General features: G+C 42.4%; 2 protein-coding genes across 14 annotated transcripts in view; one reads left to right on the forward strand and one right to left on the reverse strand.

The window, feature by feature from the left end:
- The window catches only part of nampt2 (nicotinamide phosphoribosyltransferase 2), a 20,978-nt gene extending 11,009 nt beyond the window's left edge, over positions 1-9,969 (reverse strand). Inside the window, exons 1-5 of the mRNA XM_076267477.1 lie at positions 9,681-9,969; positions 6,049-6,184; positions 4,070-4,173; positions 3,803-3,931; positions 1,706-1,864 (exon numbers count right to left, since the gene is read on the reverse strand). Coding sequence (XP_076123592.1) covers positions 1,706-1,864; positions 3,803-3,931; positions 4,070-4,173; positions 6,049-6,184; positions 9,681-9,728 — 576 coding nt within the window. The 5' untranslated portion in view covers positions 9,729-9,969. The remainder of the gene's footprint in view (positions 1-1,705; positions 1,865-3,802; positions 3,932-4,069; positions 4,174-6,048; positions 6,185-9,680) is intronic.
- A 12,283-nt stretch (positions 9,970-22,252) lies between these two features.
- cadpsa (Ca2+-dependent activator protein for secretion a) overlaps positions 22,253-25,000 on the forward strand; it is a 140,994-nt gene continuing 138,246 nt past the window's right edge. For all 13 annotated transcript variants that reach the window (XM_076267423.1, XM_076267413.1, XM_076267418.1 and 10 more), the window contains exon 1: positions 22,253-22,585. In XM_076267423.1, coding sequence (XP_076123538.1) covers positions 22,253-22,585 — 333 coding nt within the window. The remainder of the gene's footprint in view (positions 22,586-25,000) is intronic.

The raw sequence follows: 25,000 nt of genomic DNA on the forward strand, positions 1-25,000 counted from the left end.
TTTGGGGTTTTTTATGCCTTTAATCAGATAGGATAGTGGAGAATGACAGGAAGTGAGTGGGAGAGAGAGAGTCGGGGTGGGATCCGGAAAGGACCACAGGGCGGGAATCGAACCCGGGTCGCCGGCGTACGGTGCATGTACCCCAGCCAGTTGCGCCACAGCTGGGGCAAATGGTAATTTTTGACCATCTCAATGTCAAAACCACGAAATCACGACGGCCAATCAGAAAGCGTGCGGAGAAGCGCAGCGACTATCTCCAGTTCCGCTCCACCTGGCTCTCCCTCTGCGCTGACGTGAGCGTAGGTGACGGCGCCGACCTTTTCAGCGCACGCTACTCTCCATGCATGCGATGTCTGAAGTGGACGCCACGCCACTGACGCCAAAGAGAACCACACACACACACCCTACAGCAGAAAACCGCTCACTAAGACGGGGCTACTGAGTTAATTATGTGACGCTGAAAGAATACTGGTGACAAGAGCATTCCAATGCAGATTTAGTGGTAATATATGAATGCTGAATTGACTCGAAGCTATGAAATGAAAAAGAGGTTGCCAAAAGGTCAGCTCCCTGCGGTGTGTGTGTGTGTGTGTGTGTATCCCTGATTTGTATTTGATTTATTATTTCTCTTTATTCTAAAATAAGGTATAGTTAACTGTTGATTTGGGAGCCTCCCTCGTTTGGATATGGAGCAGAATAAAAAGTGAAACGAACATGACGGTATACTTTGCTTTACAGTTTACAAACTGGACAATGCTAACTGCTATAGCTATAACACATCAATAATACATCTTCAACACAATAACCAAGCCAGTGTTTCCCATACATTGACTAATCTGTGGCGGGGCGCCACGAAATCAAAATCGGCCGCTACAGATTAATATTCTATGTTTAAATTAATTGAATTTAAATTAAATATAAGATCAAATCCTTGCATTGCCATTGAGCTGTGCTTTCTACGCACGCAGCCTTTCCTTGCCCCGCCCCGCTCTCTCTTGTAGCCCGCTGCCCCTCTGCACATGTATTTAACAAAATATTCACGATTGTTGAAGGATTGTTGTTGCCACATAGTCATAGAAGCATTGCATTGCATAAAAGACGTCTGGCTAAATTGCTATTAAATCCGCTTAGCATTTTGACCATGCTGTGCAAATTTGTTCAACACTGCTGCATTTAAGTTAACTCTGCTAAGGTCTTATCACAACATAGTAGGCTACATTGAAGAGACTAAACTAAGTTAAGTTATACAATCAAGCAGTATCTCAAAGCTAAGGTTAGAATACTGTTTGGATGTCGAATTTAGCATGCTTAGCCTACTTACAGCTGCTTGTCAATTTCGTTGAAGGGCTCATTTTATTGACACTGAATATTTGCAAAATCCCAATGTAAATGGAAAAGTGTTTTCCAAAATTCAAAAGTGCTTGTCCCAAGGAGAAGTACGAACCTTTATTTTAACTATGTAGAAAATGTTATGAATTGCACCCACCCATCAGCAGCATTTTAACTGTGTTACAATTGCAAGGGTTCCCTCACGAACCTCTTAAAGTGACAGGCACTGAATTAGATCTATACACTACCAAGACGATCTTAATACCCCCCCCACACCTACCGCCACAAATTGAATCCAATTCTGTGGGAAACACGCAATGCAAGCAATGAATACTGGGAAAGGAGGAGGGGAGTTCTAGTACGGTGAGGCCCTCACCTCCTGAGAGGACACCCCCCGGTAGCCGAAGTCGTGCAACTTGAAGTCCAGGCCCTCCAGACTGCCCGAGGTGGACTTCAGGTGCTTGGCCAGGATCTTCTTGAACTCTCGGGAGATCGTCGCCACGGTGATGGGGTACCACATCTGCACCAGCATGGTCTGGAGAGAACGAGAGAGAGAGAGAGAGAGAGAGAGAGAGAGAGAGAGAGACAGAGAGTGTGAGAGAGAGAGAGAGAGTGAGAGAGTGAGTGAGTGAGTGAGAGAGAGAGAGAGAGAATGGAGTGCCAATGAGTTCAAAGTGTACGCGTGCATGTGTGTGTATTGCGTATCGCATGTGTGTGTGTGTCTGACAGACAGAGCCAGGGTGTGTGTGTCAGGGGGCCAGCCATCGGATGTTGCGGCCACTGGTGATCAAGGGACCAATGGGGTGGCAGTCCAGCTGATCAGCTGAATCAGCCACCAGAATCAGCGCTGACCTCATTTGGCTAATTACAGCCACCTGGCTGCCTCTGGGAGCTGGGCCCCCGGGGCGGCTAAACAAACGCTAGCACCATGCTCATGGACACCCACACACAACAACGCTACCACCATGCTCATGGACACAACAACGCTAGCACCGTGCTCATGGACACCCACACACAACAACGCTAGCACCGTGCCCATGGACACCCACACACAACAACGCTAGCACCATGCCCATGGACACCCACACACAACAACGCTACCACCATGCCCATGGACACAACAACGCTACCACCGTGCCCATGGACACCCACACACAACAACGCTACCACCATGCTCATGGACACAACAACGCTAGCACCATGCCCATGGACACCCACACACAACAACGCTAGCACCATGCCCATGGACACAACAACGCTACCACCGTGCCCATGGACACCCACACACAACAACGCTAGCACCATGCCCATGGACACCCACACACAACAACGCTAGCACCATGCCCATGGACACAACAACGCTAGCACCGTGCCCATGGACACCCACACACAACAACGCTAGCACCATGCCCATGGACACAACAATGCTAGCACCATGCCCATGGACACCCACACACAACAACGCTACCACCGTGCCCATGGACACCCACACACAACACTACCACCGTGCCCATGGTTTAGGGGTGTCATGATATCCATTTTATATCGAAATTGATCGAAATTACATCTCAATCTCGAACTTCGAACTCAAAAGTAGAATCGACGATGCAGCCACACCCCCAATGCAATGTCTAGCATGTATGCCAAGATGCACAAACGCACACGCACGTGCTGAACTGCAGCGTCAACACTCCTCTAATTTTAGGCTGCAGCCAGTTAAAATATGCACATCGACCTACCGAAATTGAAGCCCCTCTTGCTACTCTGAAATCACCAGTGTGGAAGTATTTTGTCGTTCATTCACGTCAATTAACACTAACTTAGCCTACTCAACTTAGCAAGTGAAAAGATGACCTAGTTACAATCCAAAATTACTTTAAGGCTTAAAAAGCACATTGATAAACATATTCCATGAACACTAACCTTGGGTCTCTTCGGAGTGTGCTGAAACAATCAAATTATCCTTCTGTGTTGTTTCATTTCACTATGTTCACGTCTCTGTTTAGCCTTGTTCTGTTTACATTACAACCTTGCGGTTTCAAAATAAAACGCGGTTTCAAAATAAAAGCCTTAATAGTATGCATTAATAGTAATATTAAAAAAAAGATCGAAAATCGAATTGTGACTTTAAAATTGAAAATGAAATCAAATCGAGGATTTGGAGAATGATGACACCCCTACCATGGACACCCACACACAACAACGCTGTGCTCTAGTCTCGGAACACACAAACTGGGCAGAAAGGTTCCATTAGACACAGTCTGTCAGATGTGCACTCACAGATTGGAAGAAATTGCTTAATCAAAGGCTAAACACAATTCTGCTATGAAACTTTTTGTTCTATGAAGATCTTCCCTGAAGTCTGCTAATGATTTAAAGGCACAGAATTTTGAACAATCGTCATACATGCATCATACATACATCAAGTACACAAAGTAAAAGATAGAGATGACAAAATATATGGTCAGAGTACCTCAACGTAATTGGTGAGCCAGAAGAAATCTGGATCTGTATTCTCAACCGTGAAAAGGACGTTCCCCCTCGGAATGATTTTTCCTTCAGGAACGGCTTTGATTCTGATGGGAAGGCGTCCATCATGTTTCTGACAACAGACAACAAGAAAAATGATGCATCACAAATCACTTTGCTGTGGACTTCTTTTGTCAATCACAGACAAATCCGTGGGACTGGTCACTGTTACTGAATGCCTGTTGTCCTCTGTAAGGAATGTCGCTCTTACCTCCAGAACTCTTCTCCAACCGTCTTCATCAAACACCTTTTGTCTAAAGTGCAAATGGAAGAACTGCTTGGCCTCCTGAATCTTCTCCTCCGTGATGACGGGACCTGAGGAGCGTAGTTGGATGACCAGGGTCAGAGGGCAGAAGCATAAACCAAAAAGCACCCAATTAACTCCACAGATAAAAGCACATCCCTGTCGCAGCTGAGCAAGCTTCGGAGACTCTCTCACTGCATATTAGCTACTCCGCAAACAAAAGGTTAAACGAGGGCAACTAAAAGGATTCACCAGTTCCAAACAGCAACAAATGCCCCATGGGGGGTGAGGGGGGTGCTTGCTGAGAAGCAGAAAATCCCTGCTCACATAGAGGAGAGGACTGCCATCAGTTCTCTCAAAGACAGGGCTGGGGGGTAGTGGGGTTGGCCAGGCCTGCTTGACCTATGATCACTATTCACACATTTCACACATGATTTCAGGATGTTCCGCATTCACAGTGGTCACATCAGAACTATGCAACTACACATGCTAAAGTAATCTCTCGAGAAATAATCATCTTACTGAAATAGGGGTGGGCGATATCGTCTGCGATAATATCGTGATTGCACATCGTTAAAACAACAAATTGACATTATCGAGTATTTAAATTACTTATGGGAATATCGAAATCACGCATTGAAACCCCATACATTTACTAAATCCAGGAGGTCTATGCGGGAGAAGCCCCTGGCTGCAGCAGAGCAAGTGTCACATGATCACTAGTAGGTCCACGTTGTCACACGCATGCCTAATCTTTATTTTGTGCAGCAAGAGGTAGACTACTTGGGATTTTGTGTGGCTACTTCTGTTCAAGTCGCATTGATGAGTCACGTTTTTTCCTACATGGTATTATATGGAAAGAAAACATTAGCCTTTGAGTATTTTAATAGTCAGTTGTAAACAAAGAACTCTTCTCATGTAGGCCTAACCCTTTTGTAAATGGACTGAAGTTTGCTCTAAATATCTATGTTTATCGATTATGCTAACCGTTAGCATCTCTATGGGATTTCTCATATACATTAGCCATAAGCTAACGCATTGGTTTCTATTCTGTAACTTGGAATGTTAGCCTATATGATTGCTCTTAAACAAAACCTCAAAGGAAATAACTGAGATATACTCTGTTGGTCTGCTTAGTTTTACAGTGAATCCTAAGTAAAGGTTTTTGAAGGGAACTTCAGCTTCAGACTTTCACTTGGGAAACTGTTCATCTTCTCTAATGTAGCTCATGTCAATTGCCACACAAGTGGGGGCAGAATTGGAAATGCGTCATAGAGTGACAATGCATTGGTTGATTTGGTTAAAAAGTCACAGGTTAGGTTACTGGTTATTATTATAGCTGTAAAGTAGGCCTAACTCAGACTTTTATACATTTATTTTAAAGGGTAGGCTATCGTCTAATTATCGTTATCGTCAAAATCACAAAAAATATCGAGATATTATTTTTTGTCCATATCGCCCACTCTACACTGAAAGTATTTTCATGTAGATTATGATATCATATGATGTGATATATGATATATGATATATGATATATCATATAATATAGCCTTGGGGCCAAATGCTTACAGGCTACAGAAAAAAGGACAAATGAGTATCAGCAATAGCTACAAAAAATACAGGCCTAGATCAAAACTACCAGTCCCTTAAGCAAATCAAGGCCTGGTTGAGAGGAGTGGTAAACTCATCAGAGTACTTTCTGGAAAGGTTTTTGAGTGAACAGGACCATTACTTATTTCATGAACCTCTATTTCAGGCACGGTATGGGGTGTACTGGAATGGCCTGGTGTGGTATGCGCCCTTGCAAGCCCTATGAACAGGACACACGTTTCACTGATGACAAAGGTCACGGAGAACGGTCGACGGCATGCTTGCACGCTCTGCTCGATCGCGCTGAGTGGCAGTGGGTCAGCGGATGGCCGCAGAGTGGGTCACGCACTACTGACCTGCCAGGTACTTCTTCAGGAGGTACTGCAGGCCGAAGAACACCACCTCGTGGAACTGGGCATCCTTCCGGCACCGGCACTCAAAGTACGAGTAAACTTTACTCACGTTGGGCGGATACTGTTTGTAGTGTGTGACCTAGAATGACAAGAGGGCAGAGAGAGAGAGAGAGAGAGAGAGAGAGAGAGAGACATGTCATTACTCTTGGGGATGACGTATAACAAACCAGAGAAGGAAGGACAGAATATGGTTAAGCTCACAGAGACTTTCATTTCCTTTGGTATAGTCTAGTTACCATGGGATTCTAGTTACCATGGGATTCTAGTTACCAAATAATTCTGTGTAGTCATCACATTCCAAAGGAAGCCCACATTTGGAATTTTCACCTTCAAGGAATTTAGGCTACATGACTCCAGACCTCACAGTGCCCCTCAGAACAGCAGGGCAAACACTGCTATAAAAGAGACTGCATCAGTGTTAACCACGCCTTGTGAGCAAAGTAGGCTACCCTACCCTTCTAAGTCAAAAGGAAAGTCTAGAAGTACGTGACCTGCAGTTTACTGTCCCACTATAAGTTCTGCACTAGGGTGCTCATGATAAATCTGGTGGAAGGGAGAGCTATGCACATGTCCCCTACACAAGACCTCCTTTGTTTGCTCCCAGACTCCTAATTGATAATTGAGAGCTACTACTCCTCCAGGTGTGTACACACATCACAATTATATATATTATAAACAGCAACCCACGAAGCAGGGCTCTCTCTCTCTCTCGTGCAATCCCATCCAGCACCCTCTGTCCTCCTTGATGTTGTTTGCAGGCCCAGCACGTGCCGTATGACGGCCGTCGTCCGAGGCAGGCCAGTGTGCCGTATGACGGCCGTCGTCCGAGGCAGGCCAGTGCCGAGAGAAGCACATTGAGCGCCACATGAGCGCAATTAAGGAATTTCCCGGGACCCTGTGCCTTTGATTTCACACAGCCAAAGACCAAAAGCCAGCTGATACAACCTCAGTTCTGGACAGGGAAAGAACTCGAGAACTGGGCAGTCCATGGGTGTGCAGGTGGCGGGTGCAGGACTCTTAATGGAGTGTATACTACCCTAATAGGGAAATGGGTCTGTCAGGAGGGCCAGGGTGACGCAGATCCCTAAAGAGTATAGGGGCGGGCCTCACTCTACCAACACTAACAAACACACTATCAAAGAAAGAAAGACAGACAGACAGACAGACAGAAAGAAAGAAGACAGACTTGTGGTCATAAACATGATCATAAATGTATATACATAGTTTGGCCTAAACTCACTGCTATGCTACACAGGCCAGTGGATGAGCTCGAACCAAAGATAACAATTGAAATGTTTCCACGGTACTCTTTTTTCAACGTTCAAGGGCAACACGCAAGATGCTGCCATTTGTTTTAGTCAGTGAGCCACTCATGACCAACTTGTTTAGCAGGTAGGGGTCAAAGTCAGTCTAATATGACACAAAAACAGTATTGCATAACAATGATATGCCTTCAGAAGGACAAAGGAAACACACACACACACCCACACCCACACGGCTATACTTCAAAGGCTAATACTGGTTAAATCCACTCACCAAGTGAAAAGACTGGGGATTCATAATGGGCCTACACTGCTTTGAGTAATTGCCTACATTTCAGTGTTTTAAGATATCCCAAGAACTCCAAACACACAAAACATGAAGTTAACTGGTTAGCTTTATGAGCTCAATAAGTAACTAAAGTTTAATCACCAAACCTTGTGATGCTTATTTAAGTGTTGAATATGTCCTCCCAACATAAACATAAATCTTCTGTGACCTTGACTGCTGTTTGTCACACCTATGATGATATGCCATATTTCACTGTGTCTTATGTCATCAGATGACTTTTGAGTTGTACAAGTTAGCCTGTGTATTGAATATTTCGAGACATATGGCCAGGTTCCAGCTAATAACCTTTGTTTCTGTTTTGTTAGGTCTTCTCCCCTTAAAAAAAAACAAGCTGATGTATCAAGGCCATAGTTATGCCAACATTCCAAAACAGTGGCACAACAATCCAGGAAGCTGAAGGCTAAATTCACAGGGACTGATACACCGAACATTTCCTTAAGCTGCACATATTTCAGTGGGCTGGCCTACCGCTGACTACTGCTACTACTACGGTCACTTATGCAAGTGGGATAATGCCCAAATCCTGTTGCTATGAATTACATAACAGATACATGTGTGGACCCACGTGTCCATCTGGTGATAAAGATAACCTGTTCTTGGCACAGGGAGGAAATTGTGTTCATGTACAGTGCATGGGTGCTTCAGTTAGCCAACTAAGGTGTTTTTCATTTCACCCTTAGCGAAACTGCTTCTTCAGCCTTGAGCTGATGAAATCACAGCTATCTACGCCCATCTTGGCAGGGATGCTGTCAAAGACTAGGGGAAAGTGTGAACTTTGCTTACCGATAAAAGAGCTGAATCTTCCTTGTGTTAAGGACAACAGTGTTGCCATTCAAAGACAACTGAGAGTAGGCTAAACGTCACTGGCATTGAAAACTGGCTGGCATTTTGCATGCTCATGTTCAGGGTCACTGGAGATGTCACACTAGTAATCATCCTTTGCCATTTGACTAAGACCACATAAAAAAAACCTGGATGACATCTTCCAATTACATGTGACCTTTTTCTATGCCAGGTCGACTCTCAAAGCCTGGAAGCATTCATATGATGCAGGAATGCATGTATAAATGCATAACAGGTCCATAAGATATGAAGGCTGTTATTGTTGAACCTTGCCATGATGCCATGTTATGAAGGGTGACAACAAAAACGCACGTACACACTACAACTGCAGTCCGCGGTGTCCTGAGACTGCACGTAGACATTTTAGATGGAGACTGATCACTGATCACAGGACCTGGCCTTACAATTTGAACTGACAGAAAAACAGATTTCATCTCAAGAACGTATACAACATATGGAAATATGCGGATGTCACCAAAACATAAGCGAGCTGGTGTAAGGTAAACTAATGTCAAATGCCAACACGAAACTAGAAACGTCCAGGAGTGGAAGTTCTGTGTTGTATCAATTACAGGGAGCAAGCCAAAAGACAGGGCAGTAGCAGATGCCATCACGTATAACTTTTTCATAAATTAGAGTTTATCACAGGATATTTCTAGTCTAAGAACAGTGTTTCACTTTCGCAAAACAGTTTCGTTTCCAAGCAAAGCCCAGGCTGTTAGTTGGCACGTTACTTGCAATTCAGCACAAGCTCCACCCACCACTGCTTCTCAATGAGTGGAGTTAGCTAGCTACTAGCGATAGCTAATTTAACTTCTACTAACAATTCATCTTGGTAGGTTTATTTAAAGCTTACCATAACATTATTATAATTTATACATCGTGTCCATGCCTACACATTAATATGTTAACTATGTTTGTAAAAATGAAACCTGACTTGATCCCCCCCATTTAATTAACCTTAGCTAACATTACCTGACGTTAATGTAGGTTGGTTGGCTGGCTTACTTGCTAGCTAACCCATAACCTTTGTTTTCATCTGAAAGGTCGAACCAATGCAGTGGTTCTAGCTGGGTCAGGGCTTATCTAGTGAGCCAAAGATAAGAAATATAGTTACTCACCTTGTAGGAATCGGTCGCCAGCAAAAAATTAAAATCCTGTGCTGCCATATCTGCGGTGTGATTCAGATGAAGTTGACCGCCTCGCAGTATCGGTACTTATACTGTTATTGACAGCGTGACAGTCTTTGGGCGGGGTATGATGCCGCAATCTCCCTTGGTATGTAAAGTCACTCTCAAGCGTCGCAAACCACGGTGTTTGACTAAAGTAGTTTGCTAAGTTGGTAGTCACAAGCTACGGAATAGGTTTCGAATGCTACAATCACACTGGCGCATCTCTCGTTGAATGGGGGTGGGAGAGAGGGGGCAGGGCTAACTAGATGCATTAGAGAGCACGTGACAAGCAAATACACGAGTGTTGTGACGCCAGTCTGTCACGGCTACTTTTAAGCAACTTCGAAGATTTTACCATCACTGGGTATGACAATAATAAGTGATAAATATTACATACATAATAATTTTATTTATTATCATTCAACGACATGGAGAGTAGCCTATGCCTACGTTTAAAGTCAGAAGTCAGAAGTCCAAAAGTTCAGGCATTTCCCAGAAATTATGAAGGTGAGGTCTAATTCAACACTTGATAGGCTAAATCAAAAGTGAAACCTTGGTTTAACATATTCCCTTAGGCTAAGACGTAATCGTTTATCTGGAAATGCCTACGTGCATTTTGTGACACTGTTCCTACCGCTGAAATCAAGAAGACGCCTATGTAGTCACAAAGCCAGAACTGAGAGACTCAGGAGAAGTTTTTTATCCCCAGGCCATCCGAACTCTGAACTCACACTATACTGACTTTGCACACATTCACTCCTCAGCACTCTCAAACATTTCCCAACTCTGAACTCACACTATACTGACTTTGCACTCATCCACTCCTCAGCACTCATGACCCCCCCCACACACACACACACACCTACATGACTTTTAGCACTTTTACATCCCTCTCCCTATGCTGCAGACCTTTTATTTATTTCCTTATTCATCACACGTCAAAACACACACACACACACACACACACACACACACACACACACACACACACACACATATCTGACTTTCTCCAACTTTTGCACATCTCTATAGAACTTTTTATTTATTATTTTTGATTTCTCCTCCATCTATCTACCCATGTCCTTGATTGCCTAGCCTTTCTGTCCCCCCCACCCCCATCCCCAACACACACACAAAAAAAAACACACACTCTTACATCATCACTGTCATCACCTCACATACATACAGCACACTGCTTGCTACAGTAAGCCTCCTCTACATACTTGCTGCACACTGCCCCCCCCCTCCCTACATACACAGCACATTGTCTTCAGGATCTTCTCCAACACACATCCTCTACTTACTTACAGAATACTGCCCCCACCTACCCACACACACACTATACACACACACACACACAGTCACTGCTTCACTCCCCTCCCGCCCACACACACATCTTCACTGTCATCACTCACACATCATACTTGCAGTACACTGCCCCCCCTCTCCCCTACATACACAGCACATTATTTCATCAGGAAGCTTCTCCAACACACATCCCCAACATACTTACAGCACACTGCCCCCGCCCCCCAATACACAGCACATTGTCTCATGAGGAAGCTTCTCCAACACACATATTGCACACTGCCCTCTCCCCACATACACAGCACACTATCCCATCTCCCTTGTCATCCCCCCAACACACACACCAAGACCCTTGGCAGTTGGGTTAGCCCCTTGAGCCGTGGATATGCCCAAGGTTTCTTCCTTGGTAAGGGAGTTTTTCCTTGCCCCTGTTGCTCTTGGGTGCTCCTTGTTGGTGCCCCCCCCCCCCCAATCGCAATCCTCCCCCACCTTTCTTATGCAGCCCTTGCCACTTAATCTACTAAAACCCTCTTCTACTGCACTTTTTACTCCCCCCCCCCCCCCATAAATGCACAAATAGGCTGACACCATACTTAATTTCACTGCATTTCTTACTTCCAGTAACTATATGCATGTGACAATAAACTTCCTTGTATCCTTGACACCCCCCCCCCCCCCCCCCTAAATTACAGCCTAGCCTATTGACTTGTAGGCCTACATGACTAGGAGCTGGGGTGGACAGTAACTAAGTAGGCTACATTTTACTTGATTAGGCTACTGTCCTTAAGTATTATTTTTGAGTATCTGTACCTGTTATGGCATCCATTTAAACAGTTGCAAGGTTATGAAAATGGATCAAATGTTTTTGTTGGATGTAAGTCCTGAGTGACCAAATTATGTAGCCTATACTGTAATTAACAAATAAACATTACATTACAATACATTAAAAAGGACAAATACTTGTACTTCTGAATACTTAAGTATTTTAAAAGCAAGTACTTCTGTACTTCAACTTAAGTAAAAATCTGACTTAGCAACTTTCACTTGTATTGGAGTAATATTTGACAAGGTGTATCTATACTTTCACTTCAGTAGATGAATTGTATACTTCATCCACCTCTGACTAGGAGTTGCCATAAGGCCTGTGCCTGCTATCCAGGACATACAAAGATCATATCATATAGATAATATCAATCAGATCATATAGCCTATGCCCAGGAACAGTATAATATTTTCTTATGGGCTAGGTTAAAAAATATGTAATTGGTTAATTTGGTCTATAGCCATTATTACCAGTTAAAGTAATCACTCTAAACAAACGAATAGCCAACCCTACAGTAGGCCTATATCTTGAATGAATGGGGTGGACAGAAGTTAAAATTCTCCTAAAAGAATTGTCCTATAGGCTACTTTAAGAGACTTAATCCATGTTTCTGGCATAGATTATTGTCAATCATACTGCCCTATGTGAGATGAGGCATGGCCCAGATTGGAGCGCATTAAACATCAGTATTGTCACTCACACATTTTTATTCATAATGGATTAAAAACCAACAGCCAATAAACTGCAATTTTATTGTATGGAGAAAAATGTAACGCAACATATACAGTATATTGGTTTACATCAAAGTCAATGCATATGTCCAGCCATAACATTTTAGGCTCTACATTTATTTTGTCTGAAAACTGTGTTTGGAAACTTAAAAAAGAGCATTCTTGATGTTGATACACCTGATGTTTTTTCATTTCTCATCAGTCCATGGCCAAAACTGCATAGGCAAGGCAAGGCAAGTTTATAGTTAAATAGTTAAAAAATAGTTTAAAATGTAAAGTACATAAAATAGAATAATAAAAAACACACACAATGTAGAATAAATAAAAGACAGAGTCAGAATGTGTGAAGTGAGCAGCAGCACATTCTTGAAAGTAGCCCTGATTATGCTCACACATAGTGACCCACAAGTCAAGTCAAGTCAAGTCGGCTTTATTGTCAATTTCTTTACATGCACTGGTCATACAAAGAATTGAAATTTTGTTTCTTACTTTCCCATGCAGACATAGACATACTTTAAATACAGACATAGACATACTTTAGACATAGACATAGCCATAGACAATAAAAAATAAAAATATAGAGATACCACATGCAGACATTAAAGTGCGAGACTGAAATATAGAACATATATCAAAAAAATAGAGGTATTGTGTTGTATATTTACATAGTCCTAGCGTAACCTTCTGACAGAGTAGTAGTAGCAGCAGCATTGTGGCAGAGTGATAAATAACATTGATAACATTTACATGAAGTTTAAACTTGTGCTTGTGTGTACAGTATATTTACATTGATATGCAGTCATTTCAAGTATATCAGGCTTGATATGAAGCAGCAACACGTTAGGCTGCGCAGTCACAGTGCAGTTCCACAGGGCGGTCCTGGGGGGGGATGTCAGGGTAGACAGGATCCTGGGTCCTAGGTTCCTTGCTGGCTGGTGGGTGGGGGCTGTCCAGGCTCAGACTGGTAATCTGTACAACCGGGCAAATGCCCGGTGGGCCGGTCCACATGGGTCAATTTTTTTTTTTTTTTTTTAAGTTATTTAGCCCATTTGCGGCCCGTCATGTAGACCTAGGCTTAGCCTATAAATGCAGTTGCATCCATTTGGATTGGGGGGTGACAGGTCAATCATTTTGGCCTCTTCATGACAGGTTCAGTGTGTGTTACGATCGCGCCCCCCTGCCCCACCCCTCAAGTGGATTTGTCCAAGCAGCCGCTTGGTTTGTGGGGAAATATAGCCTACGAGTTCATGCATGGTAGCATAGGCTATAAAAGTGCCCTCCGCTGGCTGGTGTTCACATCATCGCAGTTTAACCGTAAACAGCAATCAAAGGTATCTAGTTTTATTCCATAAATATATTGTTTTTATAGACGTTAGTTGCACTGTCTTTAATAGCGTATCCCTGAATCCTGTCCCTCTCAAATCACTTTAAAATGGTGTGATTAGCAACCAGAATTAAAAAAAAAAAATCCCGGAGAGTAATTATAATTATATAGGTTATTATAATTGTAATTATAATAACCTATAGGTCCAAATCTAAATCTTTGGGTTCAGTTTATGAAGTGTTGCTACAGCATGATACTGTGTGTTTGTTATTTATGGGGGGGGATCAGGGGGGGATTTTGGTATCGGTGGGCTTGTGTGTGTGTCAGTGTTGCGCGGTCTGCCCGAAATTAAGCGGTCGCCCGCGGATGACCGCGGTCACCCGCGGTTATGAGTCATAAACAAAATATTTTAATGATATTCGGGTCATTTGCGGGCGGGTCAGTTAAAATTAATTAAATATATATTTTCTACAAATAGGCCTACTTAAAATATCACGAGAAAGCTAGCATCAATACAGTAAAGCATCAATACAGTAAAGTCAACAGTAAAGAAGCAAGACGCCAGTTAAAATAATAAAGACACCCCTTCAGGAAAAGCGATATAGGCTATGGTTATGGTCTAGGCCTACTTCTTGCGAAGCCATTTAAAAGTATGACAGCCAAAACGGGCAGCCTGCAGGAATAAATGTTATGGCACAGACTACACAGCCATATCTACCGGTATGTATAGGTTCGCGCATGCATAAAAGTTACCTTAGTTCGTTGTGTTTGTGACTTTAAACAGTGGATGTGCTTTAGTAAACTGTGTTTCATTCAGCATTATAAACCAGTTCTTACGCTAACGTTTTGACCAGCAATGTATCTCTCTTGCCTACCTCGCCTCACCATTTCTGTTTTCGAAAGAAAGATGTATGTCCATGGCCTTCAAATCTTATCCTAGTGTTCTTATCCTTTGTGCGTTGCGTGCGTGCTTGCGCTCTTATTCTCATTCTTTCTCCTGCGCAAACATTATGTCCTGCATGCTTACTGCGTGTAGTTCTACTGCATCAAGTTTCATAAATAAATTAGTTTGTTTTTACAGAAATGGCCTACTGTCACACTGCATGCAGCCTATAACCAAAAGCACACATTTTGTAAATAAGCGGGTTGAATTCGCGGGTCGGGTATAATTTTGTCCTAATTAATATTCGCGGTCCGAGTTGCGGTCAGGTTGATTAAAATATCGGGCGACCGCGGGCCGCTTGTGACCAAACCCGCGCAACACTGGTGTGTGTGTGTGTGTGTGTGTGTGTGAGGGGGGGGGGGGGGGGGGTCGTCGGTCCAGTAGTGGGCCGGTCCAGGAGAAAATTGCCAGGGCCGAATTTTGTTCCCAGTCCGACCCTGGGGCTGTCAGTGATGGGACAGTGGGTAGAGTGTTCAGCATCCTGATTGCTTGGTGGATGAAGCTACTTGCAAGTCTGGTGGTGCAGGAGCGGAGGCTCCTGTACCTCTTTCCAGAGGGCAGGAGGCTGAACAGTTCGTGTGCAGGGTGGGTTGTGTCCTTGACAATCATTAGTGCTTTGCGGGTGAGGCGGGTGGTGTAAATGTCCTGCAGGGAGGGGAGTGGTGCTCCAATGATCCTCTTAGCTGTGTTAACAATGCGCTGGAGGGTCTTCCTGTTCTGATCTGTGCAGCTTCCACCCCACACTGTGATGCAGCTGGACACGATGCTCTCGATGGTCCCTCTGTAGAATGTGGTCATGACGGGAGGCGTGGCACTTGCCTTCTTCAATTTGCGCAAGAAGTAGAGGCGCTGCTGGGCTTTCTTCGTCAGTGATGCTGTGTTAGTGGTCCAGGAGAGGTCGTCGCTGATGTGCACCCCCAGGAATTTTGTGCTCCTCACTCTCTCCACAGCATCTCCGTCGATGGACAGTGGTGGCAGTTGTTTGTGGCCTCTCTGAAAGTTGACAACAATCTCCTTGGTCTTGCTGACATTCAGCAGGAGGTTGTTGTCTTTGCACCATTTAGCCAGCAGGTCTACTTCTTCTCTGTAGTGATAGCAATAAATTTAGGGTTAAAATGAATAATAATGTAATTGCCATGTGGCCCTTCTTGGTTTAAAACAAAGACACCATCCCCTCCCCCAATGGAATGCTAATGTGGTGGTTCAAGGCCTATCAGTTACACAGGACAAAGGATGTTACCTTGATATAATGTATCCATGTGTCATGAAATGTAAATGTATTCATGTTTGGTATCATTCTGATAGTCTCAGTACAAGGATTGTAATGATTTGATTGTGAGAATGTTTGGTACATTCTATAAGTGATATTTCTGATATATATGATGCCTCTCCTCATGCTATTCTGATAAGAATGAATAGGTGTGAAGTGGGTGTGAGTAGGTGTGTCTGATACCAAGTAGAGAACCAACCAAGTGGGCTTGTTTTTGGCGCCATTTTCTTCTTTGTTTAAAGCATTTAAAAGTAACTAAACTGCAATGTTAGACTTAGATTTTGGATTTTTAGACTTGGACTTATAAGTTGTAGAACCAAAGAGAGGAGAGGTTGGCTACAGGCCAACCTAGGCCTTTCAGGCCTGGGCTAGGCCTACATAGACCATAGACCTTTTTTTGTACTCTCTCTGCTTGTAACAGAATAAACTTGATTCCTGAGTTTTTCCTGAAGTTCGCCAGTCTAAGATTAATATTAAGTAAGTATTCACCACAATTACTTTCAGCCCTTAGTGATGAGGCCCACAAGTGTTGTGTCGTCCGCAAACTTCACCAGATGGTTGGAGCTGTGAGTGGTTGTACAGTCATGTGTTAGCAGTGTGAAGAGCAGGGGGCTGAGCACACACCCTTGCGGGGCCCCCTTGCTCAGGGTCAGAGTGCTTGAGGTGTTGGTCAGAGTGCTTGAGGTTGTCTGGAACTAGCAGGGTTTGGCAAATTAGGCTATTTGGCTCATTGTAGGCTCCATCAAGATGGCTGGTGATCTTGTCTTGCACTCTTAAAAGAACATTGTTTTTCATTGACAACACTGAAGAGAACAGTCACTCATTAGTTCCTTCAGCACCATTAAGCTATAAGCAATGTTTCCATCATTAAGGAACTAGTGTATTTGTTGAATTATTAAAGTCTGGCGCTTTATTGTTTTCCAGATCACAATTAACTATCATCAAGAAAATTGTTGATGACAGCTGTAGGAACAGAACAATTTCTTACTACACAGCATTGCCTATCGTTGTTAAGTTGTGATGCAATAATGTGCCGATAATTCTTTTTTCAGGTCCAACTGGGCCTAGGGCTGCTCATTTTTATTCCATAGACCGTAAATAAAATAAATAAATAAATACAAATAAAAGTTTCCCACTATTTAGAGTAGCCTACAACAAAATTACCATTCTACTACACCAGGGGTCTCAAACACCCGGCCCGCGGGCCAAATCCGGCCCGCGTCCGGCCCAATTCCGGCCCGCGACGTATGTCAAAATAATAATGTAATCCGGCCCTTGAGACTATTTTTAATTGCGACAAACAACGATAGGCCTACTGATTAAAATAGACGATAGTTCCAAGTACGGTGACAAATCTCATTTGTAATCTGCTCCACTATGTGCTAGACATCCAGAGCTTCATTCAAACCTAAAATCGCTGCGCAAAGTTTTCAGGAAATACTTGTATTACACGCGCGAAATACAAAGACGTGCATTATGATGCGGAAGCGATGCAGGCCATAGTGTAGCAGAAATTGAAGCAGAAATTAAGCAGAAATAGGCCTACACCAAATGTTGAAAAATGTTTACGTGTAATGAAGTCTTAGGTAGGCTAATTATTCACCTATTCTAAATCTGAAGGAGAATAGCGTATCCTTTTGGAGATTATGATCGATCGTCTATTGAATGGAGGTGCGTCTGCGTGTATACGACGGTGTCCACTAAGCATACTTATTTCGACCCTCTGCCCAACATAGCTTGGAAGTTGCAGTGGTAATCGTGATGATAGTGTCCGTAATGGACGTGGTACAGGTACAGACAGCAGGGATAGTAGAAATAGGGCTCTAACCTACAAGGTCATGCACCGCAATATGATGCGAACTTCTGGGTAGGCTACTCAGATTACCCGCGATAGGAACTGATTTGACCAGAATACTTTATTGTAGGCCTTGTGGTTTAGAAACCATATACATCTTAGGTGTTGGTATACATCTTAGGTGTTTTCCTGTTAATTTGTTATGTGGGTAATATGAAAAAAGGAAAGTAAACCTGCTCAAATATGTTCATCCAGTAGGCTATTTACTGAAAGGTGCATAATTTGGTGCTTGCCATCCAGTGGCAAATTAGATGGGTAAATTTCCCCCCTTCATAAACTTTTGTTTTACTCAAAAAATTTTACATTTACAGTAGGACTATATCTCTGACCACTTTCAAGCCATGGACTTTTGAAAATTTGATATAAAAATCCAATGGTGTTGCTTTCTTAACCCTGACGCCTATAGTTTGCCAGGTTTAAAAAAGTTATGAGAGGAAAATATTTTTATTTGGTGTGAAACACACACATACTTTTTATGCTTTTCATTTGTTTTATAATTTGTATTAATATTTATTTTATCATTATTTTATTTATAAGCTAAGGTTGCTAGCACAGGTGTCTAAAACTAGATAAAAACACTTGCACTTTCTGTTTGCAGTTTTGTGTGGTATTTGAAAAAAAGAACATTGCATTTTCAGAAATAGCCGGCCCTCCAATCAGATGATTTTGGCAGAATTGGCCCCAAGCTCATTTGAGTTTGAGACCCCTGTACTACACACTCGCTGCCTCAACCTAATAAAATCCTATTTTTCATGGAGGTCTGGACATTAGACTACCCTTGATTATATCAGCTGGCTACACAGCTACTAATTACTCTGTTAGAGTCAAGCAGTTTTGTTTTACCCTCTCAACCAGGTGATGGTGGCAAGGCTAAAAGGTTGTGAAAGCAGGCTGGCTGCGCTAGTAAACATTAAGGCTAAAAGTTTGTGAAAGCAGGTTGGCTGCACTAAACATTTTTGGACGAAAAAGCTGTTGGGCCCAGAAACTCTGCCTGTTGATCTCTGTTGACACAATCCTGTCTCGCAGGTCTACGGACAATTCTCTCGACCTCGTGGTTTGGTTTTCACTCTGACATAAACCATCAACTGTGAGACCTTATAGGACAGATGTGTGCCTCTCCTAATAATGTCCAATGAATTCATTTAGGCACAGGTGGAATCAAGTTCTAGAAGCATCTCAAGGACCATTGACAGAAGTAGGATGCACCAGAGCTAAATTACAGCATCATTACAAAGGGTCTGAATACTTATGTAAATGGGATATTTTTTAGAAATTTACAAAATACTCCAAACACCTGCTTTTTTGTGGAGTATTGGAGTATTTTGTGTAGATTGATGAGTGGAAAAAATCAATTATAAGATGAGTCTAAAACATAAAAAAATGTTGAAAGGGTCTGAAAACTTTCCAGTTGCACTGTATGTCATCTGATTACATTGCGACCTCCAACCGAGTTCTACTTTGAAACAGGCATCTTACTTTGGATCGACAATAGCAATATTTCAGAGGAGTGATTAATGTTAAACAGTCAAGACAGAGTAACTCAATATTTGTCACCTCCGATATGTTTAGTGTTCTAAAGATACTAAATAACTAGCTATAGTTACCATTATGGTAGCCAAGGTGCCAAAAGTGAACACATATGGATATTTAATGGATAAAACTGTTCTTTCATCACACTAATAACATACTTATAACCCTTGACCCAATTCTTATCTATATGATCTTAATGGTGATGCACCTTTTGTTTGCACCTCCAACAGCATGGCGTACCTGTTGATAACCAACAAATGCCTGGAGGTTTGTGTCAAAGAATAGTCACCAGCTCCGCCCCCTCCAAGCTCTCACTTTGCTCACCCACTCCCTCTGCTGAATACTGATCACCTGCACCTGGACCTTGAAATCGCCTACACAACATCCATGCATTACTGAAGACTGACTTTGACCCACCTCACACTGTTTGTTTGATTGTTATTTGGTTAATTTGGTTAATAAATCCATATTTTAGATAAAGATCCAACCTCTCGACTCCCTGTTTTGTTGTGGCCTTACCCCTAGGTCATAACAATAAAGCACATTTAAAATACAGTTTACACTGACCAAACATAGATGAATACAGATATCAATCAGATAACAGTCATAAAAAGGCAGGGAAAGCCAGGGAGAAGAGGTGTGTTTTGAGCCTAGATTTAAAACTAGAAAATGTAATTCCGAGGAATTACCAGTGCATGAAAATGCAAAACATATGATGTTAAATATACAGTGTTAAAACAGATAATGTAGAGATAGTTACACTGTTTTTTCTTAGGTAAACATGGGTGTTGCAATGCTAAAGCTGTTTCTATGATGGTTGCTAGGGTAATCATGTTGGTTGCTATGGGAACTGACATAGATGGTTGCTATGTTGGTTGCTAGGTAGGTGGTGGTTTAATATAGTTGGCTGGAGGCATAGTTCATGATAACTGGCAGTTGGAATGGCTGAACAGTTAAATTATCTAATAGTGAATCATTGTAGCATTTATTTTGAAAGTTGTGTAATTATTGTAGACTTTTATTTTGAAAGTTGTGGGCAGAAGAAAACAGTTGGATGGGATCTGTAGTCTTAAGAGAGCCAAATTGTATGCTTAAAGCCTGAGACAGAATAGACACAATAGTTTAAAAGTTGATGTAGATAGTGTAATGGATGTTGATAGACAGAAAGTTGAATGGATGTTGATAGTCAGATTGTTTAATAGATGTTGATAGATAGTTTAATGGTTGATGAGTAAACGGTTTGAAGAAGATGGATGGATAGAAAGTTGGATGGAATGTGCCTTATATCCTTGTAGAATGGAGAGAGTAGTTGAGCAGAAAGCAGTTGATGCAGGTGCAATCAGCAGTTGATACAGGTGCAATCAGTTTAACTGTCTCTTTGAGGGGGCCTAGTTGAGCAGCTGGCAGTTGATACAGGTGCAAATCAGTTTAATTAGCCTTTTATGATGTCATAATACCAATGCAAAGTCTATGGGGGAAAATAAGTTTGTTTTATGTTAATATCTCAAAAAGTATAAAGCTTGCAAAAACGAAAGATACATTCCTCAAGTGTCCTTTTCAAGACCTGCCTTACTAAGTGTGAACGAAATTGAAACGTTAAACGGTTGAAGCTGATAGACATAGAAATGTGGTGGAAATAAGGAGTAGAAGAAGACTTTGGATAACAGAACAGTACATTTTCATGCACTGTAACTAGTGATGGAGGGAACATCTCTGATGAAAGGTGGCAGTTGATTCCAAAGGCTTGGCGCTTTGGATCGTGACTTTTTAGTCGGTTTATGACTAGGTACTGTACGGTACGGGTACTGTCTTAATATTAAATGGCGTATGGTAGGTACTGTCTTAATATTAAATGGCGTTGAATTCTGACGCCAAGGAGCATATTAATCCATTGTGCTCATCTAACTTCCTTGCGCTATAGCATACATAGCCTACTGTAGGTCCCCCTTCCCACACAAACCATAACACCACATTCTTTCAATTGAACTGTGGTCCTATTTTTCAATCCAAAAGTAAATAATTGTACTGTCATCAGATAAACCGATGTACTGCCACCCAAACTGTTGAAGCAATGCCTAACTGCACGATGTTTGCATCTAAAAAACTTTTAAGCTATTACTGTTCCCAGGGAAATCGACAGGTTGGTGATGCATTTCGTTTTCGCGGAAACAGCGTCAACGAACAGACATCTGGCAACCCCACCCCCAACAATCTGATTCTCCAGTTCAGAACCATGGTCAGCGCCTGCTTCGCTCCCCCAGGAAGTGGCCATCATCAGCGCGCAATTGACAAACCACGGCAGGCAACACTAAAAATCGATAGACAAAACAGGGCTCTGAAAAGCGTTTTCTCTCTTTACAGCCCTCCCCTCTCTGTAGTATCTCCCAGCAAATCCCCGGCGGTGACTGGAGAGTTAAAACGCCGAAGAGGCGTAAGCAGCAACAATTTCATTCGGTAGGGGTGTTTGTGTCGCGCGACCAGTCTCACCAGACTCGCCCAACGTAAGTGTCAGTTTTATTACATGCATGCATCTCGTGAAGTGTCTCTGTGCTCTATTCTTTGCTGTATTACATTGACTTGAAACTGCCCAATTTGTAACCACTTTTCCGTGTAGCGTCTGGCACACTGCCACATTGGTCTTCCACACTTAATAGTAGACTCATTCATTTTCTGTTTAGAAATTGTGGGTTTGCTTTTGTTTTATATCTAGACTAGACGTTCATCAGTTTGAATCAAAATGTTGGATCCATCATCAAGCGAGGAGGAAACAGATGAGATAGTGGAAGAGGAGCGCAAAGTAGTTGCAGCACCTAAGGCTGGCGCCCGTGTCTCTCCGAGTCGGACCAGTGAGGGCTCTGGTGGCTTACAACCCAGTCGGAGTAGCAATGTCCGTCCGTCAAGTCCGAGCCCTTCGGTGGCGAGCGAGAAGGAGAAAGAGGACTTGGAAAAGATGCAAAGAGAAGAGGAAGAGCGAAAGAAGAGACTACAGCTCTATGTCTTTGTCATGCGCTGCATTGCTTACCCTTTCAACGCTAAACAACCAACAGACATGGCGAGACGACAACAAAAGGTAAGAGAGCCGAGAAAATGAAGAATCTTTGTAAATAAATCAATAACGACCCAGAAATAACACATTCGTTGTTATAAATAAGCCCAATATTCAAGACAATCCATGCTGCTTCCTCACTTAAGTCTGCCATTTTGAACCCCCCTCCTCATCACTGCCACCAGTTGGTTTCACTTCTCAATATCTCACAAGGATTCTCTGGTGACAATACGATTCCCCCAATGCATTTGATTTCGAAAACTTTTATTAATTTTCTTTGGCAAGAGAATTTGCCAAATTTGGCCCTACCTATTGCTTGCACTGATCAAGTGCCGGTTGCGGAATTAAGTACCTCACTGTCACCTGTTACATTACATATAGGAGCTAGGTATGGGTCACTGCAAATGATAAAATCACCTAAAACTTTCTTAATTTGTTCTCAATAAATCCGTAATTGAACACTTTGGTTGAGTTGTCCCTCGTAAAGAAACGTATATTGTCGTTGTGTCGCCGGGAGACTGTGGCGATCAATTACCAGCGTTGGAAGTCCAGAATCCGTTTGCAAAAAAGACAGATGTTGTCGAAATATTTTGAGTGTCTATTTCCTTCTCGTTTTCTGAAAGCTGAGGCTACCCTTTAGGTGGCGTTTGGTGAAGTCTGACCGAATGCGCATACAAAATGGGCCTTAATTTAACGCAGACAACCAACCCAACACGCCTTTGAGTCGCAGTCAATCAAGTAAAACAGTTTCTCATTTTTGTTGAAAGGGTTCGGTGTATCCTGACATACTCATCGTGTGAAATCCCTTATAATAACGCCATGTTGTGGTTTTACGTTTGATTTTCAAATTGCTCAAAACAAATAAACAAAAAAAACATATGGATGTTAACATCAAAACATTTTTTTTATTCTAAAAACGGCAGAAAAGAGATATTGGTCTTACTGGATGATGTTACTGGTCTTACTGAATGCAGTTCAGGATTAAACAAATGGTAGGCTAAATGAGAAACTTCATGACACACTAGCACTGAATTCATAGCATATGGCATGCTATCCTCTTCTGGATTATCTTGCTGCCACTAGGCTCATGTATGCAATAGTGCCTCAGAGAATCACATTGGAGTGGAGAACCAGTATCCCTCACATGTTTAACCAGACAGACAGACAGACAGACAGACTACATGTTTAACCAGACAGACAGACTACATGTTTAACCAGACAGACAGACAGACAGACAGACTACATGTTTAACCAGACTCTCTGAGCAGACAGACAGACTACATGTTTAACCAGACAGACAGACAGACAGACTACATGTTTAACCAGACAGACAGACAGACAGACTACATGTTTAACCAGACAGACAGACATACAGACTACATGTTTAACCAGACTCTCTGAGCAGACAGACAGACTACATGTTTAACCAGACAGACAGACAGACAGACTACATGTTTAACCAGACAGACAGACTACATGTTTAAGCAGACAGACAGACAGACTACATGACTACATGTTTAACCAGACTCTCTGAGTAGACAGACAGACTACATGTTTAACCAGACAGACAGACAGACAGACTACATGTTTAACCAGACTCTCTGAGCAGACAGACAGACTACATGTTTAACCAGACAGACAGACAAAATTCAACTTTCTCAGTTAATTTTCTTTTGCTCAGTGAATGACTGCTCTGAACTATAGTCAAAACCTCAGCCCAAATGTATTGCAGTAAATCCCAAATGACACTTTGAAATACAGTTGTGAAATATTGATAATAACTATAGTATACTGCGGCTTTTATGATTATTTTTTCCCCACTATTGATAGCACCCACTGTATTAGAGACTAGCTATGATTGTGACTGCAACAAGTGCTCTGAAATTAGAGGCCTGATATTATTCAGACAGATGCAATTCGTCAATAGCTATACATGCTATTTGTATACAGTGAAAATAGCCTATGTGTCTACTTACACCCGGATGTATAGCATGGCAGCAGAGAGACACACTCGGGTGTGCAGCAATGCTATTTACACCTGGCCACACAGATACAGTGCATATCTGTGCATTCCATCTGTATGCACAAATAATGTATACATCTAAACATATTTAACTGGCTACTATTTGTAAAGGTAATGGTAAAGTAGTCAGGGCATGCATTCATTTAAAGTCTATTCAGAAGGGAAATCACCTGAATATTGAACCATGGGCTCTTGGATGACATGTTACTCTAACCAATAGACCACCTTTTCCTTTTTGATTAGATGTGCTATGTTTGGATACTTTACCTAACCACTAAACAAAATAGCAATAAAGTAATGTACGGATAGCATATATGTTGTGTTTAATGCCGGCTACTCTGCCTTTTCATATGTGAATCCTATACTACGTCCCAGTGATCATTGTAGAGTTTCTGAAACTATGAGTTCTATGCTGC

This window comes from Alosa pseudoharengus, unplaced genomic scaffold, assembly GCF_046254945.1.
Source record: "Alosa pseudoharengus isolate Yale_2024_CS ecotype anadromous, Long Island Sound unplaced genomic scaffold, YU_APseudo_1.1 YU_APseudo_1.1_scf_5, whole genome shotgun sequence".
Classification (NCBI taxonomy): Eukaryota; Metazoa; Chordata; class Actinopteri; order Clupeiformes; family Clupeidae; genus Alosa; species Alosa pseudoharengus.